The sequence below is a fragment of the Pagrus pagrus genome (genome assembly GCF_965226575.1).
Source record: "Pagrus pagrus genome assembly, chromosome: 10".
Taxonomy (NCBI): Eukaryota; Metazoa; Chordata; class Actinopteri; order Spariformes; family Sparidae; genus Pagrus; species Pagrus pagrus.
In genome coordinates, this window is record NC_140194.1 from 10,721,680 (window position 1) to 10,739,973 (window position 18,294).

Here is an 18,294-nt window from a genome sequence, read left to right on the forward strand (position 1 = left end):
TCAAAATCGCATTTCCAGACAATCACAGAGCAGGCCAGGAGCCATTATGTGCAGAGCCCAGTGGAGTGGCTGGTTGCCATCCTGGGGAGGGAGCGGAGGCTTCACATCTGAATACTTCGCTCTCCTCAACAATGCAGGCAAGGGCAGCCGGCAGCATGCTAAAGGCTGGGATCTTTTCAGAGGCATGTGATATTAGCAAACGCCACGAGGAAGCAAAAAGGTTAACATAGAGCATGCATGGCTGCGGGGGAAATCTCGCACCCGTACAGAGTAGGAGATAAGGCTCACAATGAAGCCCATAAGGAGCAAAAACCAAGCTTCTTCACTAGCTCATGTTTCTAAACGCTGACTTTGTATTGTTTTACATGTAACTGTTTAGGCTGTAGTCACATGAACTAGTATATAATGCAAAATACTCAATTGTCGCCAGAGGAGTAGAGAAGAAGGTTGATTTAACACTTTCAATCATTTTATCAGTTGTTATGTTTTATTGACTTACACAGTTGTTTAGCTTAGGTTGGACAGATTATACAGCTGTGAAGCAGGGCTGTCACTATATCAGACTTTCACTACATGATTGCCGTGGCCAAAAGAATTCACGGTAAAAACATTATCGTGATATCTAACCTTGGACTACAGATAGATTGTCTTGCTGGCAGTAGCAGCCACACACTGTGGCAGGAGCTAGCTGGACTCTGTGCCTTCTTCATCTTCTTTTTTCTGTTTTATTTATGGCGGTTGGCAACTAGCCTTTAGGTGCATTACTGCCACTTGTTATGACAAAGCGAGAACAGAAAGAAATTATTTAGGATGCGCTGGATTATTTAGACGATTTTATCATAAGTGTATTATTAACACAAAATGAATTCATTTTAAAATATCACGGTTATTGACAATATCGTTATATCGTGATATGAAGCATGACAACAAAATTAACAGGAATGTCAACGTAGGCCTTGGCGGACCATTTCTATTACGCTCAATTAACCGGCAATGCTAATTAAACTCTGTGCATTGATCAAAGATATAATAACTTTTTGTGAATTTGTTTTATTAATATATTATTATAATATACTTTAAAGTTTAAAATTAGTGTTTTAAAAGAGGTCTGTTTCCATCTTGTGTGTAATTATTGCCAGGGATTGGCTCCTCCAGAGTGACAATGATGTATATTTATTCCCCCGCCGTGTTTACATCACATCACATAAGTCATCATGCAAAGATCAATAGATATATAAAAATATAATAGCCTGCTGAGATCTCTCCTCTCCACTTCTAACTCATTGATTAGACATGTAATGATATTTACATCGAATCCAAGACAGAGAAAATATGTGATCAGTTTTATACGGTTTTATTATTAGTATTCTCCCCTCCTCTCATTTGCCTTCAGTTATAGCGAGGTATTGCTGAATAACAGAGACACTGCCCAGTAACACATTTCTTGGAAATACATACAGCAACACCTTTTTTTCCTCCTTTAATTTCAATAGGAACATCTTCTTGGCAACACTCAGCGATTCCATAGATCTGGAGTTTAAATGAATTTCACTGGTAATCTATTCCAGCCTCAGTTTCCTGCAGCTTCCTGTGAGAAACGTACTCAAATACTGCTGAAGTCCAATACTGCTGAACTCAACAGAAAGTAAAACCAATTTATATCTTTTGACTCTGAATACTAACACCAGCGCACATAAAGGAGGTTCAAACGCTGACATATGATACATCAGGAGGGAATATGTTAACTCCCAGGGCTGTAGATGGGGGGCCGTGTTAACTGTCAGTCAAGAGTAGGTGTAGTTCAAGATTAAAGGGATAGTTCACCCCAAAATCACAAACACATTTTTTTTCCTCTTACCTGTGGTGTTTTTTTTTATACCCCTTGAATATTTTGGGGTGCTTTGCTGAGTTTATGGTGCTCAAAGTGCCAAAAAATGACTTTGAAAGACTTAACAGCAATGACTCTTAATAGAAATCATGACGCGGTTGCTAACGATAATCAACAGACCTTTATGTGAGAAGTTTAAGGAACTATGTCCTTTCTACCAAACTACATCCTTCTGCTGTATCACCATGCAGAAGGAAACGTGCATCTACTCGTTGATAAGAAGCTCGTGCTTGGGACATCCTCCTCAACTCAGCTCTAACATTAGCTAGCTTCGTCAGCTAGCCTCTTGTCCATGAGTAGATGCATGCTTCCTTCTTTTTTGGTGATTCGGTTGGCGGGTGTAAAAACCGAAAATAGTTCCAGAATGAAACTGGTCCCAACAAGGGCTCTGGGTTATCTTGAGTAAGCAGGGTCATGATTTCTGGATGGAGACGTTGCTGTTGAGTTTTTCAAAAGTAGTTTTTTGGTGCTTTGAGCATCACAAGCCGAGTAACATTTAGTTCCTTTAGATTCGTGAGAAGGCAGACATCTCTAACAACGATATTTCCAAAACGCTGCAACTCACACACAGCTAAGAGAAAAATATGCCTTTTTTAATTTGGGCTGAACTATCCCTTAAAACCAGTTTGATTGATGATATTAAATGTCAGGACATTATCATATATAAAATGAGTTATATTATTTCGTGGCTTACTTCATTCTTTCTGTTATTTGGTTGAACAGACTCAGATCTCAGATGACTGACATCTGCACCCAACTTTTCTCTGTCTTGTATTGTATTCGCAGATAATAGTCTTTTGGTTTAAGAGGCAGTTATGGATGAGTGGTCTTTACTACTGAAACTGTAGCTCACATGTCCTATTGGGTGGCACTTAACCTTCAGCACACAGCTGTGACTACACCGCATGGCAAAGGAATGTGTGCAGAGGTCAGCTTTTCATGCGTAAATGCGTAAAATTAAGATAAGTTCAAATCAAACTAAACACTGACACCGGCGTATGATTATCATAATGCTGCAATGCCAACACAGTAAAACAACAGCGATCAAGTATAATACAGCTTTTCTATCGAGGTGATAAGGGGTGAGATTGATGCCTGTCACATCGTATTTAAAATCACCTATTTTGAGCAATAAATCCTGCCCTTCTGTCACTTCAGTGGATTTGAAAGTGCTGCCTCAGCATGAACTGGTGGTTTGCAGAGGGCATCGGTATCATTGTCATTCTGAGTGCTCACTGCCACAGTATTTCAGGCCAGCTGTCTACAACACAGTCGCTCTGTCTTATCCAATAAGTTTTTTATACGGCCACTTGGCTACCCCTTGGTGCACAATTCACTGTCTTGATATCATCAGGAAATCGGGACCAATGTGCCAAATCACTTATATGGGCCCCGGCCAGATTTCCCAGCAGCAGCGGCAGCAGCCCTGACACAAGCTCCTGACACAGTGGTACATTTGTAAGATCCGATCTCTTCGGCAACGGCTGCTCTTTCAAGGTCCGAGGGGAAATTACAGCAGTTGATTCCACTGCATCAATGAAGAGTGAATGTGTTTTGTTGGTCTTTGGAGGCTTCTTTTCACTGTTAATAGAGAAAATGCTTCAGCTCTGGATCTGCCGTTTAATGTCCAAATCACATCACAGTAAGCAGGGAGAGAAGATGACGCCTGAAACATTAAAATGTTGTCTGCAGACATCCCAACCGCAGCTACTTGATCTTTGTACGTTGGATATGGACCCAGAGTATCACTTTGAATGGCGAACCATTCATTATTCTAGGTTTAGTTAACTGTCAAAAAAATAAATAAAAAACCTCTGAAAAGACCAAAACCAACAATCTGTGAGTCTGTTTTTCAATCATTTCCTACTTCCCAACCCTCTCTGCGGCCCTCAGCCCCAAGTCCATTAATTCCCGCTGAAAACAGGCCACAAATACAGTTTCATCTTTTTAAAAAGTAATTTAACAAATTTCTTAAAACAGATTTCAGCAAAAGGTAATCAAACAGGAGTAATAGTGCATTTGTTGACAATATTCAGCCACTGATAATTCCCCATTTGATGCACTAGTGAGTATTTAAAGGATATGTGGGATAGACGTATAATAAACTACAATCCCCAGGTTCATCATAATAGAGAAACATGTCCTCCAGTGCAACAGTGAGGCTCACGGATGTGTTATTAATAGTTTTTAGGCAACAATGGAGGTCATCAGCACGGAGCACTAAGAATAAATTACAGCATATCAGGTTTTGGCAAAACAGATGGTATTTGTTAAGAGAATAATTAATTGTAACAGTTGTAAAACTAATGTGTTGGTGACTGAATATATTATTTTGAAGAATCTATGTTTGGAATATGACTTAAACCTTTGAGTCACTAAATTATATTCAAGTAATTAGAAGAATTGATTTCTCGCTAAACATCGACTGAATGATACAGTATGACTATGACTCATAGCATTCAAGAAACGTAGCGCACCATATTCAGCTATGAGCTATCCTCATGAGCTATCTCATTCCCAGGTCATCAAACTTTGGTTTAGCCCAAAGCGTTGGCATTTGATGCCCTGGTAATGAGAGTGAAAAATCAACTATCTTTCCCCCAAATCACCTATTGTGCATTTAAAGGTTCAGTTTGTAGACTTTGGCCAGAATTCAAAGGTAGCTGCATTTAATTCGGGGCTCAGCTCAACTGGATTTGGCAGACAGAGGTCAGTTTGACAACAGGTGATACAATATGGAGGTGATTTACAGCGGCTTGGACCAAAAGACTATGTCTTTGGGGATGATAAGACGCAGCAGGCGGGGACAGGAGAGGCGTGCAGCGGGAGAGACAGCGTGCGAGCTGGAATATCTTAACAATATTATTTCAACCAATAATAATCTTTGTGGAAAGACAAGCCAAGACTGTTTTACGTGAGTTTTATTTTGTTTATGTTGAGTTTGAATGAAGTGTGTTTTAGGCGATTAAGCTTGTCCTAGTTGGGTAAAGGAGAGAAACTTGAATCCCAGCTGAAACTTCGGGGACTATCGGACTATCCCCTATTGCCCATACAAAGTGGTATTACGAGACAGGGCGTGCTGAGGGTAGTTGGTTAGCACAGTACATCACTGTTGTTTATTCATGCTCTGCTGATGAAGTTACTTTACTTTTTAGATATTTTAAACTAAAATCCTGGCCACATCTTACATATTGTTCCTTTAAACTGAACAGAGAGACTTATAGTTTACTATATTATACTAATACTTATAGTATTGGATAAACAACAACACGATCTGTTTGCTTGCTGCAGATGACCTTTGTCTCCTAAGGAAGTGCGTTGTTGTACCTTGCCGCAAATCCATATGTGCACTCCAGGATAAAGCAGAGTCCACATATGGCAGAGGCACAAATATTTATGTTCAATCTGTGTGTTATGGACAGCTGTGTGAAATATGTCCTATAAATCCCTTTGAATTTGTTGTATATGAGCGTCTAATAATTTTTGCATCCTGCCCACCTCCCACTGTTTCCATAGCAGAGAGAGATCGAGAGAGAGAAAGAGGAAGAGAGAGAGAGAGAGGATTTACAGCATCAAGTCTGAGAGAGCAGGGGTGAAAATAACTCCAAAGACCTTTCTCTGCATGAGTTTCCCATCTGTCACTTCATAGAGAGTCACTGGCATTCAGCAGCATTAAATCATTGTACTACTAACCAGTCAACATATTCTACGTGTGATTTGGTTACAGATCTTTTGCACTAACATTCTCCTTCAAATGGACTTGCAATCAACCATCAGCTGCACTAATCTGCTGGTCTTGAGGCCCGGGACAGAGATCTCTGTTGGTTGGAAACAGCATCCTGCCCCTTTAATCAGAAGATGCAGCTGACTGAACCCATTCTGCATTCACCCTTCACTCCACTCCAATCTACTCCACCTCCTCCCACTCCACTCCATTCCCCTGCTCCCTCTCTTTTTCCCCCCTTCTCTTAGCCCCAACCCGGGCTGTCATCAGAATGCAGGGCCTGTCTGGAGGACCACACACAGAGTAATTATTAATAAGAGAAGATGACAAGTGAACATCCCTCCTGAATGCTAAGAGATGCCAGCGGAGACTGGAGATGGCCGGGCCGCTCTCTCGCTCTCAGTCTCACTCGCAGAGATGCCGGACGAGGCCGAGCTCCGCTTTCTTTCCCCGCCGATCTCTGCTCAAAGTCATTCGCTCACAGGAGGGGCGTGAGAATATGCAGGTCCCATTCTGCTAATCATATCCTAACACGCTGCTGAGATGCCCTTTGCATAAGACTGCGTGTTCATAAATAGAGATTTAAGATTTCACGCTCCTGCAGACATGGTTTCAAACAAGACTTTATACTCACTGCGTGTTGCTCATGCTGAGGTCTTGTTGCTGCGAATAGACGTCCAAACTAAATGACCCCAAGAGAGGAACTTGATTTCACCACTGCAGAGACCTGGCTCCTACCACACCTATGGAAAATACAGAAGAAGAAAGAATGTAATTACTACAGGGAAAGGAAATCAGGAAGCTAGTCATGGGCAAACTCCATCTGCTGAGGAAGATTGTGAGACATGATTGGGAGCTCCAGTGCAGCAATCAATAGACCTTGAGGGGAGATTGTTTTGCCAACTGCTGTTTCCAAGGTCAAAACTGAACATTTGATCTCAAAATCATGAAATCTCCACACACACAGCCGAGTTGTTTAACCCAAACGCATGCAAAAATGATCAATGAAGTATCACTGCCTGTGCATTTTCCTGAAGGCACCCTGTCCTAACTTCAGCTTTAGCTACGCTCCGTTCAACTATTTTCCTGGGGAGCACTAAACTGTAATGGATTTTAAATCTCCTCCAATATACGCTCCGCTCTGTGAATCAGGGGCTGAGGAACATCACACCTCTTGCATAGCAAGTGCAGCAGGATGCTAGCTCTTTGTGCCACAGGATAGAGAGCCATTGATGTCCAAGTCGGGCTCAGTGAAAGCTCCGCTCCAGCTGCTTTGCGGGGGGAACAGGCATGACATGAGCGGACGGGGAAGTCACAAAACGAATTCTGAAATCAGCCGTCAAACAAGAGATGAATTATTACACATTTGCTTTGTTGACACCTGAGTGATTTGCACGATATTTCTCGAGGACACACAGCGAAGTAACCCTCAGACACAGAGAGGTGAGGAGTCAGCATTTGCAGCTGCAGGGGGGAGGGAGGACCACAGCAGAGTAAATGTAGTGAAGCACAGCAGATTAAATGCTACTCAGGATAAATCAGCCCAGGTCATCCGAGGGCTGAGAGTGACACCGTTTCTCTGCAGCACCCAAAAATGTGCTCATTGGCATAACACTTAAAATGAAAAAGAAAAAGAAAGATAGTGCTGTGGACATGAGATGAGCAGAATGTCAGAAACACTGAACAAGGTGCATCAGTTTTTTTTTGTGAGGAATGACTGTGGAGGTGATGAGAAAGGCAGGTGGGATCAAAGGTAATTCACTGCAGAGCGACAAAGTGTTTCTGGACTTGAGTAAATCACAGTATCACAGAGACTGAATGTCACAATTGGCATCTTGAGTTTATTACTTTAAGTACAGTCTACAGTAAGTGCTTCATCAGCGGAAGGCAGATTCTTCTTCTCCTTCTTCCCCCTTTTTTTTGGTACTATTTCATTTCACCAAACAAAGCACCTTGGGGCTATTTCTGCCCACTGCTTTCTGCATTCAACCCCAATCAAGATGCATTTGCAATCGTCACACATTACAACAGTTATGGTGTTGTTAACATGTTTTCCCCCCACTGTGCTTAAAGGCCACACGGTCTCATTCTCGTTCAAACCAGCACGAATACAACCAACCACCGACAGGGAAACCAAGCACAAAAGGCACACTAACCTCTTCTGTTTTCCTGCTCTACATTGTGTAAAGTGTGGTCGTGACTCCTTTGCCCTCGCAGTGATGATGGCAATATCTCCCTCCTCGCCGATGATGATGATGCTGATGCTGATGATGATGATGATCGGTGTGAGGGAAGCTCGGATCTTGCTGTGTGTAGGCTGCGATTCCCCTTAAATTTGCGTTGGCCGAGCACCCGTATCGCCTCTCAGAAGACAGCGCACGACGAAAACACCTACTCCGGACAGAAAGCAGCATCCTTCAGCGGAGACGACGAGGCTGTCACTGAATCAGGCTGAGAACGACATGTTCGGAGGGAGGCATAATGTGCTCGCAGGGCTTCCCCCACAATCACACCAGGGACTCCATGTGCCCGATGATGAGAAGAAGAGGTTCGCGACCGGGAGCTGTCCAGGTGCTGAAAAACTGGGATTCCAGCGGCTACAGATGTGCGACGAGCGGCGTCGTCAACGCGGAGGAAAACCGAGATAGATTTACACACACGCGCGCGCGCACACACACACAAAAACATACACACAATACATCACACGAAGCACGTATGTAGTCTAGATTAGTATGAAGCCACAAGAGCCTGCAGACGTCCCCCTCTTTTTTTTCTGTGCCACCCTGGATGCGTCGACGTAGAAAAACACTCTCGCTTCACTTCACCTCTTGAGCTTCAGAGTTCCTCGCGATAACAACCCACCCGCACGAAAAAAAAAAGAGAGAAAATAAATAAATAAGAGAAAATTACTAATACTCTCACAGTGACTTCTGTGGCGTCCAATGGTGAGAATCTGCTGTATTTAACGTGCTTTATTAAATCTGCAGCGTCACTGTATTTATATTCGACCTGTGTCATAAAAAAAACGGACCTGGTTTGTCATTAGAATAAAAATAAAAATAATAAATAAAAATGTCTATAAATGGTGTATATATACTGTATCTGGTGGCTTTTTAAATGTTTAATAACAATGTCAGCCTACAGATACTTTATAGATCAGTTACAATCATTAAATTAAAGATTTCTTTGGTCAGGATATTAAAACAAAAAGTTTAAAGGTCTTTAATAAAGGATTTTTACTATATTTTATTAAGCCAGCAGATGTAAATATTTAGTTAATACATGGATTGTGGCCCATTGAGAGGCTCATCATCCTGAGCTATGGAGCTATCCGAATTATAATTGGTTATCAGTTGCATAAGTTTTAAGCACTTTTTAAATAATTGACACTTTACGACTTTAACTCAAGTAGTATTCATTGAGCTTACTCTCCCTTTTATCAAAGTAATATTTTAACAGACATCTTCACTTTAACTCAAGTATGACTTGGATACTTTTTACAGCATTGGTTTTATGCCACAGGGGGATTTTTCACAACCTGGCAACCCATATGTTATTCTAATTAGGTTCTTAAAACTGCACTATAAAGCATTAGTAAATGATTTATTACCATTCATATTGGTTATCAGTTGCATGAGTCTTAAACACGTTTAAAAAACCTGGCAACCAATAAGATGTCCTTATTGGATGATTAGAATCGATATATAAAGCATAAGCAAATGATTTCTTATGATTTCTTTATTATTCATTTAGTCATTTGGTAGGGAAAAAAAATGCCTTTATAAAGGTTGCCAAATTTGAAAGTGGTGCCACCATTATAAGCAAACTGAAATATGGAGTCTGCAGATGTAAATATTTATACATTAACAAATGGATTTTTTCATAATGGGTGCCTGAAGCATTATTGAATGATTTTACATGTATTTCTATTAACTTGGTCATTTGGTACCAAAAAACCCTTTATAAAAGGTGCCCTATTAGAAAGTAGTACCAACATTATTAGAGGATTGAAATATCAATATCAAGTCAGCAGTTGTAAATATTAATACGTAACTAATTAATTGGGGTTTAGATTCTAGATTCTATAACTGATCCACACAGCATAAGTAAATGATTTACTACCTTTAATTTGGTCATCAGTTACAAAGAAGCCTTCTGTTAAGGGTGCTATCTTCTGAAAAAAATGAGTAAGTTTTATGTGGTGGTGGAATGTAACTTAGTATATCTACTGAAGTGCGGTACTTAAGTACAATTTTGTGGTATTTGTACTTTACTTGAGTATTTTCATTTCCTTCTACTTTATAGATTCGACTCCACTACATTTTGGAGGCAAATATTGCATTTTTTAACTCACATTTATTTATTTATTTATTTTATTTTATCGGCAATCGTATTAAAATCCCCCCCCTCAACTGATTCAATATTGGATCCAATAATCGACCAGGCAGATAATCAGTCGACTGATTATTCTACTTTGGTGCTTTGGTGCTGATCTACAAAGCATTAGTAAATGATTATTATTAAATTGGTACCAACATTATTATCCAACTGACATCTACTATGGTGTGGCCATTAGAGGTGTGGCCCTCACAATCTACTAATAACACCTTAAAAATGATCAAACACTAAACTGAAATGTCCTCAAAATCAGCTTATCATCTTCACAATGTAGCTGGATTGAGGCCTGTGTAATCTGAAAAAAGACTGGCCTGATTGCACAATCACTAAGTGGCTTAAAACAACACAATTTTTTAAATAAGAAAGCAATAGATGATTAAAAATAGCCAGTTGATGAGTCACCTAACGGTTCTGAGCACACAGCAGTAATAATTTGTCTGAAGGAAGTGGTGCGATGTGTTTATAGACGACAAAAAAGTTCCCACGATTCCATTCATGCCTTCTTTGCATTCCTGTCATTCAGCTGTTTCTTACCAAACCCAGACAGGCTGAGCTCACATGCACAACAGGTGATTTCCTCACCCAGCCTGATCTCATAAACCTCCGAGAACAAAAACAAAATGTAATCTACTAAAATCTTCATCTGATAGTATCACACTGAGGTCAACACTGTCAAAATGAGACTTTTCAGACCTCTGATAGCTCTGTATCGCTCATATGACATGAAATGACACCATTTATGACACACTAACAAATTACCTACGATTACTTGCCAGTATCCTGACGTTTAGCCTGCCATTTACAATGTGGACAAACTGCAATCACAACATTTTTTTAGGCCAAGGGAGGAACACGCCCACATGCGTCTTCTCCAACAAAAAGCAGTTCTGAGCTACTTTCGAGCGTCACTATGACTCACCTCGGGAACCTGCGCTGACTACTAAAAGCTGGGATTTCACGAGCTGGTAAGGACAGATTTTTGATTTAATTTCAGTCAGGGTGACGGTATAGTCCTCTCACAACTCAACATAGCTTAATGACACCTTTCACTTTCAAGAAACCTTGACATACGTAGGTGTGTTTTCACTACTGGCATTTAAACAGTCTAGTTATGACATGCTTTCTTGGCAAGACAACTACCTTTGGTGTGACAGAAAGTTTCCTGTGCTCTCAGGAAACGGCAACAAAAATCACTCCAAATGATGGCAGGTAATTATCAAAGATGATCAGAAGAAACAACAAATAATGTTAAAAAAGTGTAGAGCTATTCCTCCTGAACTGTTGTGTCTTTGTAGAACACGGAGACCCTTGTGATGGGCCAGATGTCACCTATTGCATGAATGGAGGGACCTGCTATAAAATACCTGCCATGAATACACTCTCCTGTGTGTAAGTTGACTACAAAACTGGATTTTGATGTCAAAGTGACTCTTCAGGAACTTTTATGTACATACTTTCATGTATGATGTCATAACATGGCAACATCGAGACTAAATTCCTGTGCTGACAGATACTTTCGCGTGTCATATCCTACGTCAGGTGCATAGACAGTTACAAAGGCAGCAGATGTGAGCAGTTCCACCTCTTCAGCACTTCCAACAATGCAACAAAGGCAGGGTTAATTGCAGCCATGGTCATTGTTGCCCTCCTCTTCTTAGTGGTCGTGGCAGTTGTTATCTACTACGTACGCAAGTAAGTTCATTGTAGATTTAAGGTTACCAGCATGGCGTCTAAAATTAGCATTTTGTATGTGTTATTCAGTCAGAATGTCCTCTTTTAAGGCTTATAATCATTACTTGTGTCCCCCCGCAGGATGTTGAAAGCCAGGCGACAGAGCCAACAGAACAATCAGCAACAGTATTGGAGAGTAAAACCAAGAGTATGATCTTTCTTCTGATGTGCGTTTGTTTTCCTTTTGGTTGGGCTGTTGGATGGGATGAGAGACGAGCGTCAGTTGCCTTCTTGGACTTGGTATCTTGGTATTTTTGGATAGGATTATGAAACAACTGCTGCACTGACATCAAGGCAGGTGAAGAGCTGATAGCTTGATTACTCGTCTCATGAGATTTCAGGGAGAAAGGTGTAACTCATTAACGCACACACAAACAAGGTGTGAAACAAGTGTGAGTGGGTGGAAATTGGATCACAGCTTGCACAGTAGCCTTTTTAACACAGCTAGGAAGTGGGCACTGGTGTTACTCGTGTTAAATCACATTTCAATCTATGTGCTTTGTCTGAAATGTATTTACAAAGCATTGTTTGACTATGTTAAAAAAAAATATGTGAACTATTATTCTAAATATTAAACATTAAATATGGAATTATGACATAATCCCTTGTATCAATGAATGACTATGCTCAATATGTTACTAGTAAATATTTTGAAATTATGTAAATACATGCAATGATCCCTACTGAATGACTTCACTGTGTGATTTCTGGTGGACCGCACACACACCCACACATATTTGTGAGGATCCTGATCCATTCTAATCTCAACCATTAGCCTATTCTTAACCTGATCCTAAATCTAATCTTAACCCTTAACCATAATTGCCCCTCTGCACTTTTAAAACTCAAGACTGGCCCTGACAAAACCGGACATGCAGGAACACACACTTAGTAATACACTGTGCGTGGGAGTCTGTATAATTATAGGTATCCCAAGCCGTTCATCAGTCTCCTTAAATCTAAAAACGGGCACAGGAGATCCCAGGAGCTTCATAATGAGAATGGTGTCATCAAATATGCTTCAATTCAGCGAGCATAGGAGAGAATTATAACTAGTTGGGCCACATTGGCAACAGCTTGGACTTTCTGTATTCTCCAACAGTTGCTGCGACCAACTGTGGAAGAAGAAAAAGCTAAATTTAGACTGTTGACAGATTAGTTAGTCCCTAAAATACTAATGTCCATTAGTGAGGTAGCTTTGCAGCACTCTAATTCAGGCATTAAAATCTGAAATTGTTCTTATTTGTTAGCTTAAAAGACAAAGTCACAATTGTACTCACATTTGAATTACATAAAAGTGATCTCCAAAGTCAGCTCAGCAGTGAGTTAACTGTGAAAATATCGTATTGACTGGGCAACACTATAGACAGTATTAAGACAGATCAACAAACAACTGGCCCAAGGAATTTGATGCTACTATGAGGAAGTATCGGTAGAGGGTGGACCCTAAAGGTCTCTACATGTGACGCAGTAACTTTGGTTGTGTACCATTCTGCTTTAAAAAGCAACTGACCCCTGAAACATTTATGAAACATTTTTTATTTCTCACAAATGCAGAAACACATCAATTAAAATGTTCTTGTGTGACCTTTCAAGAGGTAAAAATGCAGTAATCTCTGTATAACGTCAACAAAGTGATGACATCAGCCAGTGGACTTCTTTTTGTGTTAGAAATGCAGTAATTTGCTTCCACCTAGTGGCAGAACTGCATCACTGCCAAGTGTTGTAATGGAGAGTGGGTTGTGTTCACTTTGTGAACTTCATAAGGTGTAGAAAACACACAAAAATATTCATTCATTTAAAACATCCTCTGGACTTAAAAGATGTATCAAAATTATATAAGATCACAAAATTCATCTGAAATGTAAACTAATTTCTGTAAACAACTTACTCTTACAGGCTTCTGGCTTTGTCAAACTCATGTGCAATTTTCAGAGCTGTGCTATTGAGTCCCACCGACTGCATGTTAGTGATGATGGTGACCACCACCCCCTGTGGCAGGACCTGGGTCTGTCCTTGTTGCTGGTCTGTCTCCTCACTGGGTAACACCAGGAGGACACTGCTAGCCCCCACAGCGCCCCCTGTGTGTGACACGTAGTGTCTTCGCTTCCTGCACTGTCCATATTTCTGTAGTTTCTCCACGACCAGCCAGCCTTGGGCATACAGGCCATCTTTATCCCAGCTGGCCTCTGTCCTGTCAACAGGTGCCCACAGATCTATGGCAGTCTGGGGTTTAAGGAAACCTGGCAACGAACCCTCAGCGTCGTTCAGGTGGGCCACCTGGTAGCTGTAGAGTAGAGCGTTGCCGAAAAGCAGCAGGTCACCCGCTGTGGAAAGGAAGCCGCCTCCTGCCCACTTGTAGGAGTTGTCCACGTACGGGCAGTTCACAACACGTCCTCTCTTGTTGAGATGATAAGATCTGCATAGAAGCATCAGCAATTAACATGGACTCACGACTGGATTTTCATCATGAGCAATTAAAACAATCTTAAATAAGATATCTCTACCAACTTCTACTCTGATCTTACAGTGAGATCTCTCCTGTACTAATCTGTGACTTGTCAGAGTATTTCCCCATAACTTGAAACTTGTGCTGTTGGAGTACCTGGAGCGGTGGTAAATAATAGGGTCATTCTCGTCGGGCACAGTATTGAGCATTCCCAGCTCACGAAACATGTTCGTCATGACATCCAGGAAGCGCTGTCCAGCTGCTCGCTCCACAACAGCACTGAGCAGAGTAAAGGCGTGGGTGGAATACAGAAAAGTGGTTCCTGCAAGTCGTTAAAAAAAAACAGCAACACATTAACATCACAACAATTAACAATATCATATTTGAGTGGGCTGAATGTGATTTACCAGGTTTGAAAATGAGCGGGTCGTCCTTGAAGAGGTCCAAAGCCTGAGTGACACTTTCAAAGTTGTCCTTCAAGTAGTACTCCTCGTGTTCAAACTCTTTTTTCTTCTGAGCCTGAGTGGCTTCTTTGTCTTTGGTGTTCTGTTCTGTTGCAGGTTTATCTTTGTTTCCAGATGAGCTCTTTTCATCCTCTCTCTCTTTTACTGGTGGCTTTAACAGTCGCTTAGCTTTCTCCTTGTCCTCCTTCACTTTCTTAGCATCCTTCTCGTAATGGCGTATACCACTGAGGTGGGACAGAATCATACGAGGAGTAATTGTGACCTGAAAGAACAGAAAATGATGTGCATGTGAGCTGAACATGAAAATGAACAGGGTGATATTATTAATGATAATAATAAAACTGCGACATGTGGTTCAAGCTACTTACATCTTGTCCATCAAATTGTTTCTGGGGAAATTCTGGGACATATTTCTGGACTGGAACATCCAGATCTAGTTTCCCCTCCTCACACAGTCGTGCAGCGGCTGCAGATGTGAGGGGCTTACTGATGCTGGCGATTCGCAACACTGTGTTCGGGCTGCATGGCACACGATTCTCCAAATCAGCATAACCGATCCCTGAATTACATGAAGAATTTAAATGAATCATATGGGAATATTTATGTGTATTCAAAGGAATATGGTAATGTTCATGTGTGGCGTTTTAAAACCATTCACTGTGAAAATCGCTATCACATCATTTTTGAGAAACTTAGAGAAACAGACCATGGCAGAGGGAAACTGCAACCAGAGCTGTAGCTGAAAAGCTATTTGGTTGTTAATCTATTTGTATCTTTTGTTCTGTCTTACTGTTTCTTTTTACCCCAAGGTAGTAAGCCCACCCAGAGCCACTGGTAATTAGGTTGGCAATCTCCACTCTACCTTTTTGCCAAACTTGAAGTCAAGATCAGCATGAATGGCAATTTTTGGGGATTATTGGCCAGTTTTGTGCCAAAATCTTAAAGGCACAACATTACCAACCTTGTCTACATTGATAAAAGAAGATTAGACAACATAAATAGAATTTATTTGTCTCGTGGGCAAATGTTGGACCAGCCAAACCGGTGATGCACATAACAAAACGTCATGCAAATGTTGGCATTATTTTAGAAAGAGCAATTTAACAGCATCTTAACATTGTGAGAAAAGTTAGCATTGACAACCGACAAATGGATGTGCTGCTTTCTGCTGTTCATATTTTGTTAAAATTTTACATCCTTTGGGCTCAAACCATTTTCTCATGTTTTACAGGCATCAAAAATAATTGGCCAATTACTTGTTGATGGAAAATAGTTGTTACAACCTTATTTGTTTCCTTGTTGGCCCAAACTTGACAAAGGTAAGGACAAGGCTATATTGTTGGCCCAGTGTTTGCATTGATATAATATGTTATCATGTATTCTTACAGTTAATCAGAATGAATATGTGTTGTGGGTCAATGTCGCACCAGTCCAGTTTTAAACCAACTTTGTCATTATTAACTATATTCCTAGGCCATGTAGACTGTTTTTAGTTTGGGGCATTTTTATTAACGCTGCATGTAACACCCTTAAAGGATAAAATCACCCAAGAATGAAAATTTGGTTATCATCTACTCATCCCCATGTGGATGGAGAGGTAGGTGAGGTTTCATAATCCACAAAATGTTTCTTGAACAGTATTCTCCTAAACAACTGGGGGCGGTGGGGACTTGTTTTAAAATGTAAAACACAGCTGAAAAGTAACAGAAAATGGTTTCATACAGCTTTTACCGGCGTAATCCAAGTCTCCAAAAGCCCTGCGATGCCAAAGTGACCTGAAAAGACGATATTGGCACCCTTAACTCACCAAAATCTTCACTGTTTGAGGGTGTAAATAATGCATTTTCAAATCAAGGCTTCTGGACTCTTGGATTACACTGGATGAGCTGTAAGGAATCTTTTTATATTTCTATTTGGTTGTCTTTTTCTTAACGTTTCACAACAACTCCCCATCTACTTCAGTTGTTTTGGAGACAGTTGCTACTCTATTTTGCTGTGAAGCTTCAGACGTGTTTTGTGGACTATAACACTTAGGTCAACTTTTCACTGACATGGGGGCGAGTAGATAATAACCAAATCTTAATTTTTGGGTGAATCTATCCTTTAAAGTTGATTTTCCCTGACACCAACCTTCACACCAGACTTGCGCACCATCCACAGAGACTCCAACCACCATCCCTGGAGCCCCGACCTCATCCTGAGAAACAACACACACACACAAACACTGAACTCACACAGGTGGCACTGAAGTCAGGCAGAGAATATACTGTAAGTACAGAGCAATACAGTGGTCTAAGCTAAACCAAACATCCACAGGCCTACCTCTGTGCCTACCTTTATCCGCTCCACAAGGTCCCTGCTAACAGTGATGGCACGGCTGTATCGATCAGTCCTCTGCGCTCCTGTTACCTGAACGTCACACGAACTGTTGGCTGCGTCAGTGTGATACTTCAGTCCGACGGCTAACGCAATCCCCACACCGACCCCATACATCCAAATCCTGCCCTTTGACCTGTTTCTAAAAAAGGCTGAGTTTGACCCTCCGACATGTCGTCTTTGTTGTTGAATAAAAACACTCCGCTTATCCAAGGCTCCCCGGGGTGTCAGCAGAGGAGACTCGCGCGCTGCTAGCAGGGTACATTTGGCACAAAAACGATTTGGCAAAAACAACCGTGACATTTCTACTTATGTTGCTTGTCTCGTCGTTTTGTTGGCGACGTATATCTGCCCCTGGTTAACGAGCTCCAGGGGTCCAGTTGACAACAACCGCTCTCTTCCTGTTTGCATCGTCGAGCCAGACCAGACCAATCAAATCACGATTCGGACAACATCGAGCCAAGGAGGAGAACTCAACTTCTGACGGGCCAGCTTTGGACTTTGGATCGTCATTTTATTTATGATACCGGAAATAATTAAAATGCCAAGAATACATGCATCTAATCAACATTACCAAATCATTTACAACAATTTGAGAACGTTTTGCACAACAGCAGTTATATGTCAACGCAGCCGCACCAACTAGTCAACAACAGCAAGCACATGAAGAAATTCCCCAGACTCCCTTACAAAATCGCTCAATTTTGTGAGTTGTTGAGTTAGGGGAAACTTTATAAACTTTCTTAAGTGCTGTTTCTGATAAATTCCTAATTATTTGGGGTTTATTGTAAATTCGGCATATCGTCACCCTAATAAAATAATGGCCTAAGTCAGTTTTTGACAAAAATGAGTTTTTGGCCTGTAAATCAGCTCCTGATAATACTGGCCACCTCTGGTAAAATCCCCATCACCCTTAGTTGAAAGGATCATGCTCTTTTTTTCCCCAATAAGACAATTGCCTATGTCAAGAGGGTGACTAAGACTAAGTTTTTTGTGTTTTCCCAAAAGCTTGAAAAAATGACTTAGGCCATTATTTTATTAGGGTGATGATATGTTAAATACTTGTTTCAGAGGGCGCTGCCTGGGTCCTAGTCAGGATTGTTCTTCTGGGCTCAAGCTGAATTTGACACTAGAATTATATAAAAGAGATCTTGAATGAGTGCACTGTAAAAATGATTGATTATTGATAGGGTGACACTATTTGATCAACACACAACAGGTTTCTTACCAAAGCATTCTGTGTTGCTATGAGGAAGTATCTGTA

The 18,294-nt window shown here is 40.9% G+C and overlaps 3 protein-coding genes across 4 annotated transcripts in view; 1 reads left to right on the forward strand and 2 right to left on the reverse strand.

The window, feature by feature from the left end:
• The window catches only part of tmem266 (transmembrane protein 266), a 31,027-nt gene extending 22,520 nt beyond the window's left edge, over positions 1–8,507 (reverse strand). Inside the window, exons 1-2 of the mRNA XM_084364530.1 lie at positions 7,769–8,507; positions 6,247–6,355 (exon numbers count right to left, since the gene is read on the reverse strand). Coding sequence (XP_084220656.1) covers positions 6,247–6,260 — 14 coding nt within the window. The 5' untranslated portion in view covers positions 6,261–6,355; positions 7,769–8,507. The remainder of the gene's footprint in view (positions 1–6,246; positions 6,356–7,768) is intronic.
• Positions 8,508–10,166: 1,659 nt separating this feature from the next.
• On the forward strand, positions 10,167–12,535 carry nrg4 (neuregulin 4). Its single transcript, XM_084363766.1, has 5 exons — positions 10,167–10,975; positions 11,185–11,219; positions 11,306–11,399; positions 11,550–11,702; positions 11,823–12,535. The coding sequence occupies exons 2-5, from the start codon at positions 11,210–11,212 to the stop codon at positions 11,893–11,895; spliced, it is 330 nt and encodes a 109-aa protein (XP_084219892.1). The 5' UTR covers positions 10,167–10,975; positions 11,185–11,209; the 3' UTR covers positions 11,896–12,535.
• A 725-nt stretch (positions 12,536–13,260) lies between these two features.
• lactb (lactamase, beta) lies at positions 13,261–17,905 on the reverse strand. 2 transcript variants are annotated; one of them, XM_084363177.1, is made up of 6 exons: positions 16,977–17,905; positions 16,785–16,851; positions 15,023–15,213; positions 14,598–14,916; positions 14,347–14,512; positions 13,261–14,160 (listed from the first exon to the last, which is right to left on the reverse strand). In XM_084363177.1, exons 1-6 carry the CDS (start codon positions 17,331–17,333, stop codon positions 13,635–13,637), a joined length of 1,626 nt encoding a protein of 541 aa, XP_084219303.1. In that variant the 5' UTR covers positions 17,334–17,905; the 3' UTR covers positions 13,261–13,634. The 2 variants fall into 2 exon arrangements, with proteins under 2 accessions (XP_084219303.1, XP_084219304.1); XM_084363178.1 differs by having other exon boundaries at positions 16,989–17,899.
• Positions 17,906–18,294: the final 389 nt, after the last annotated feature.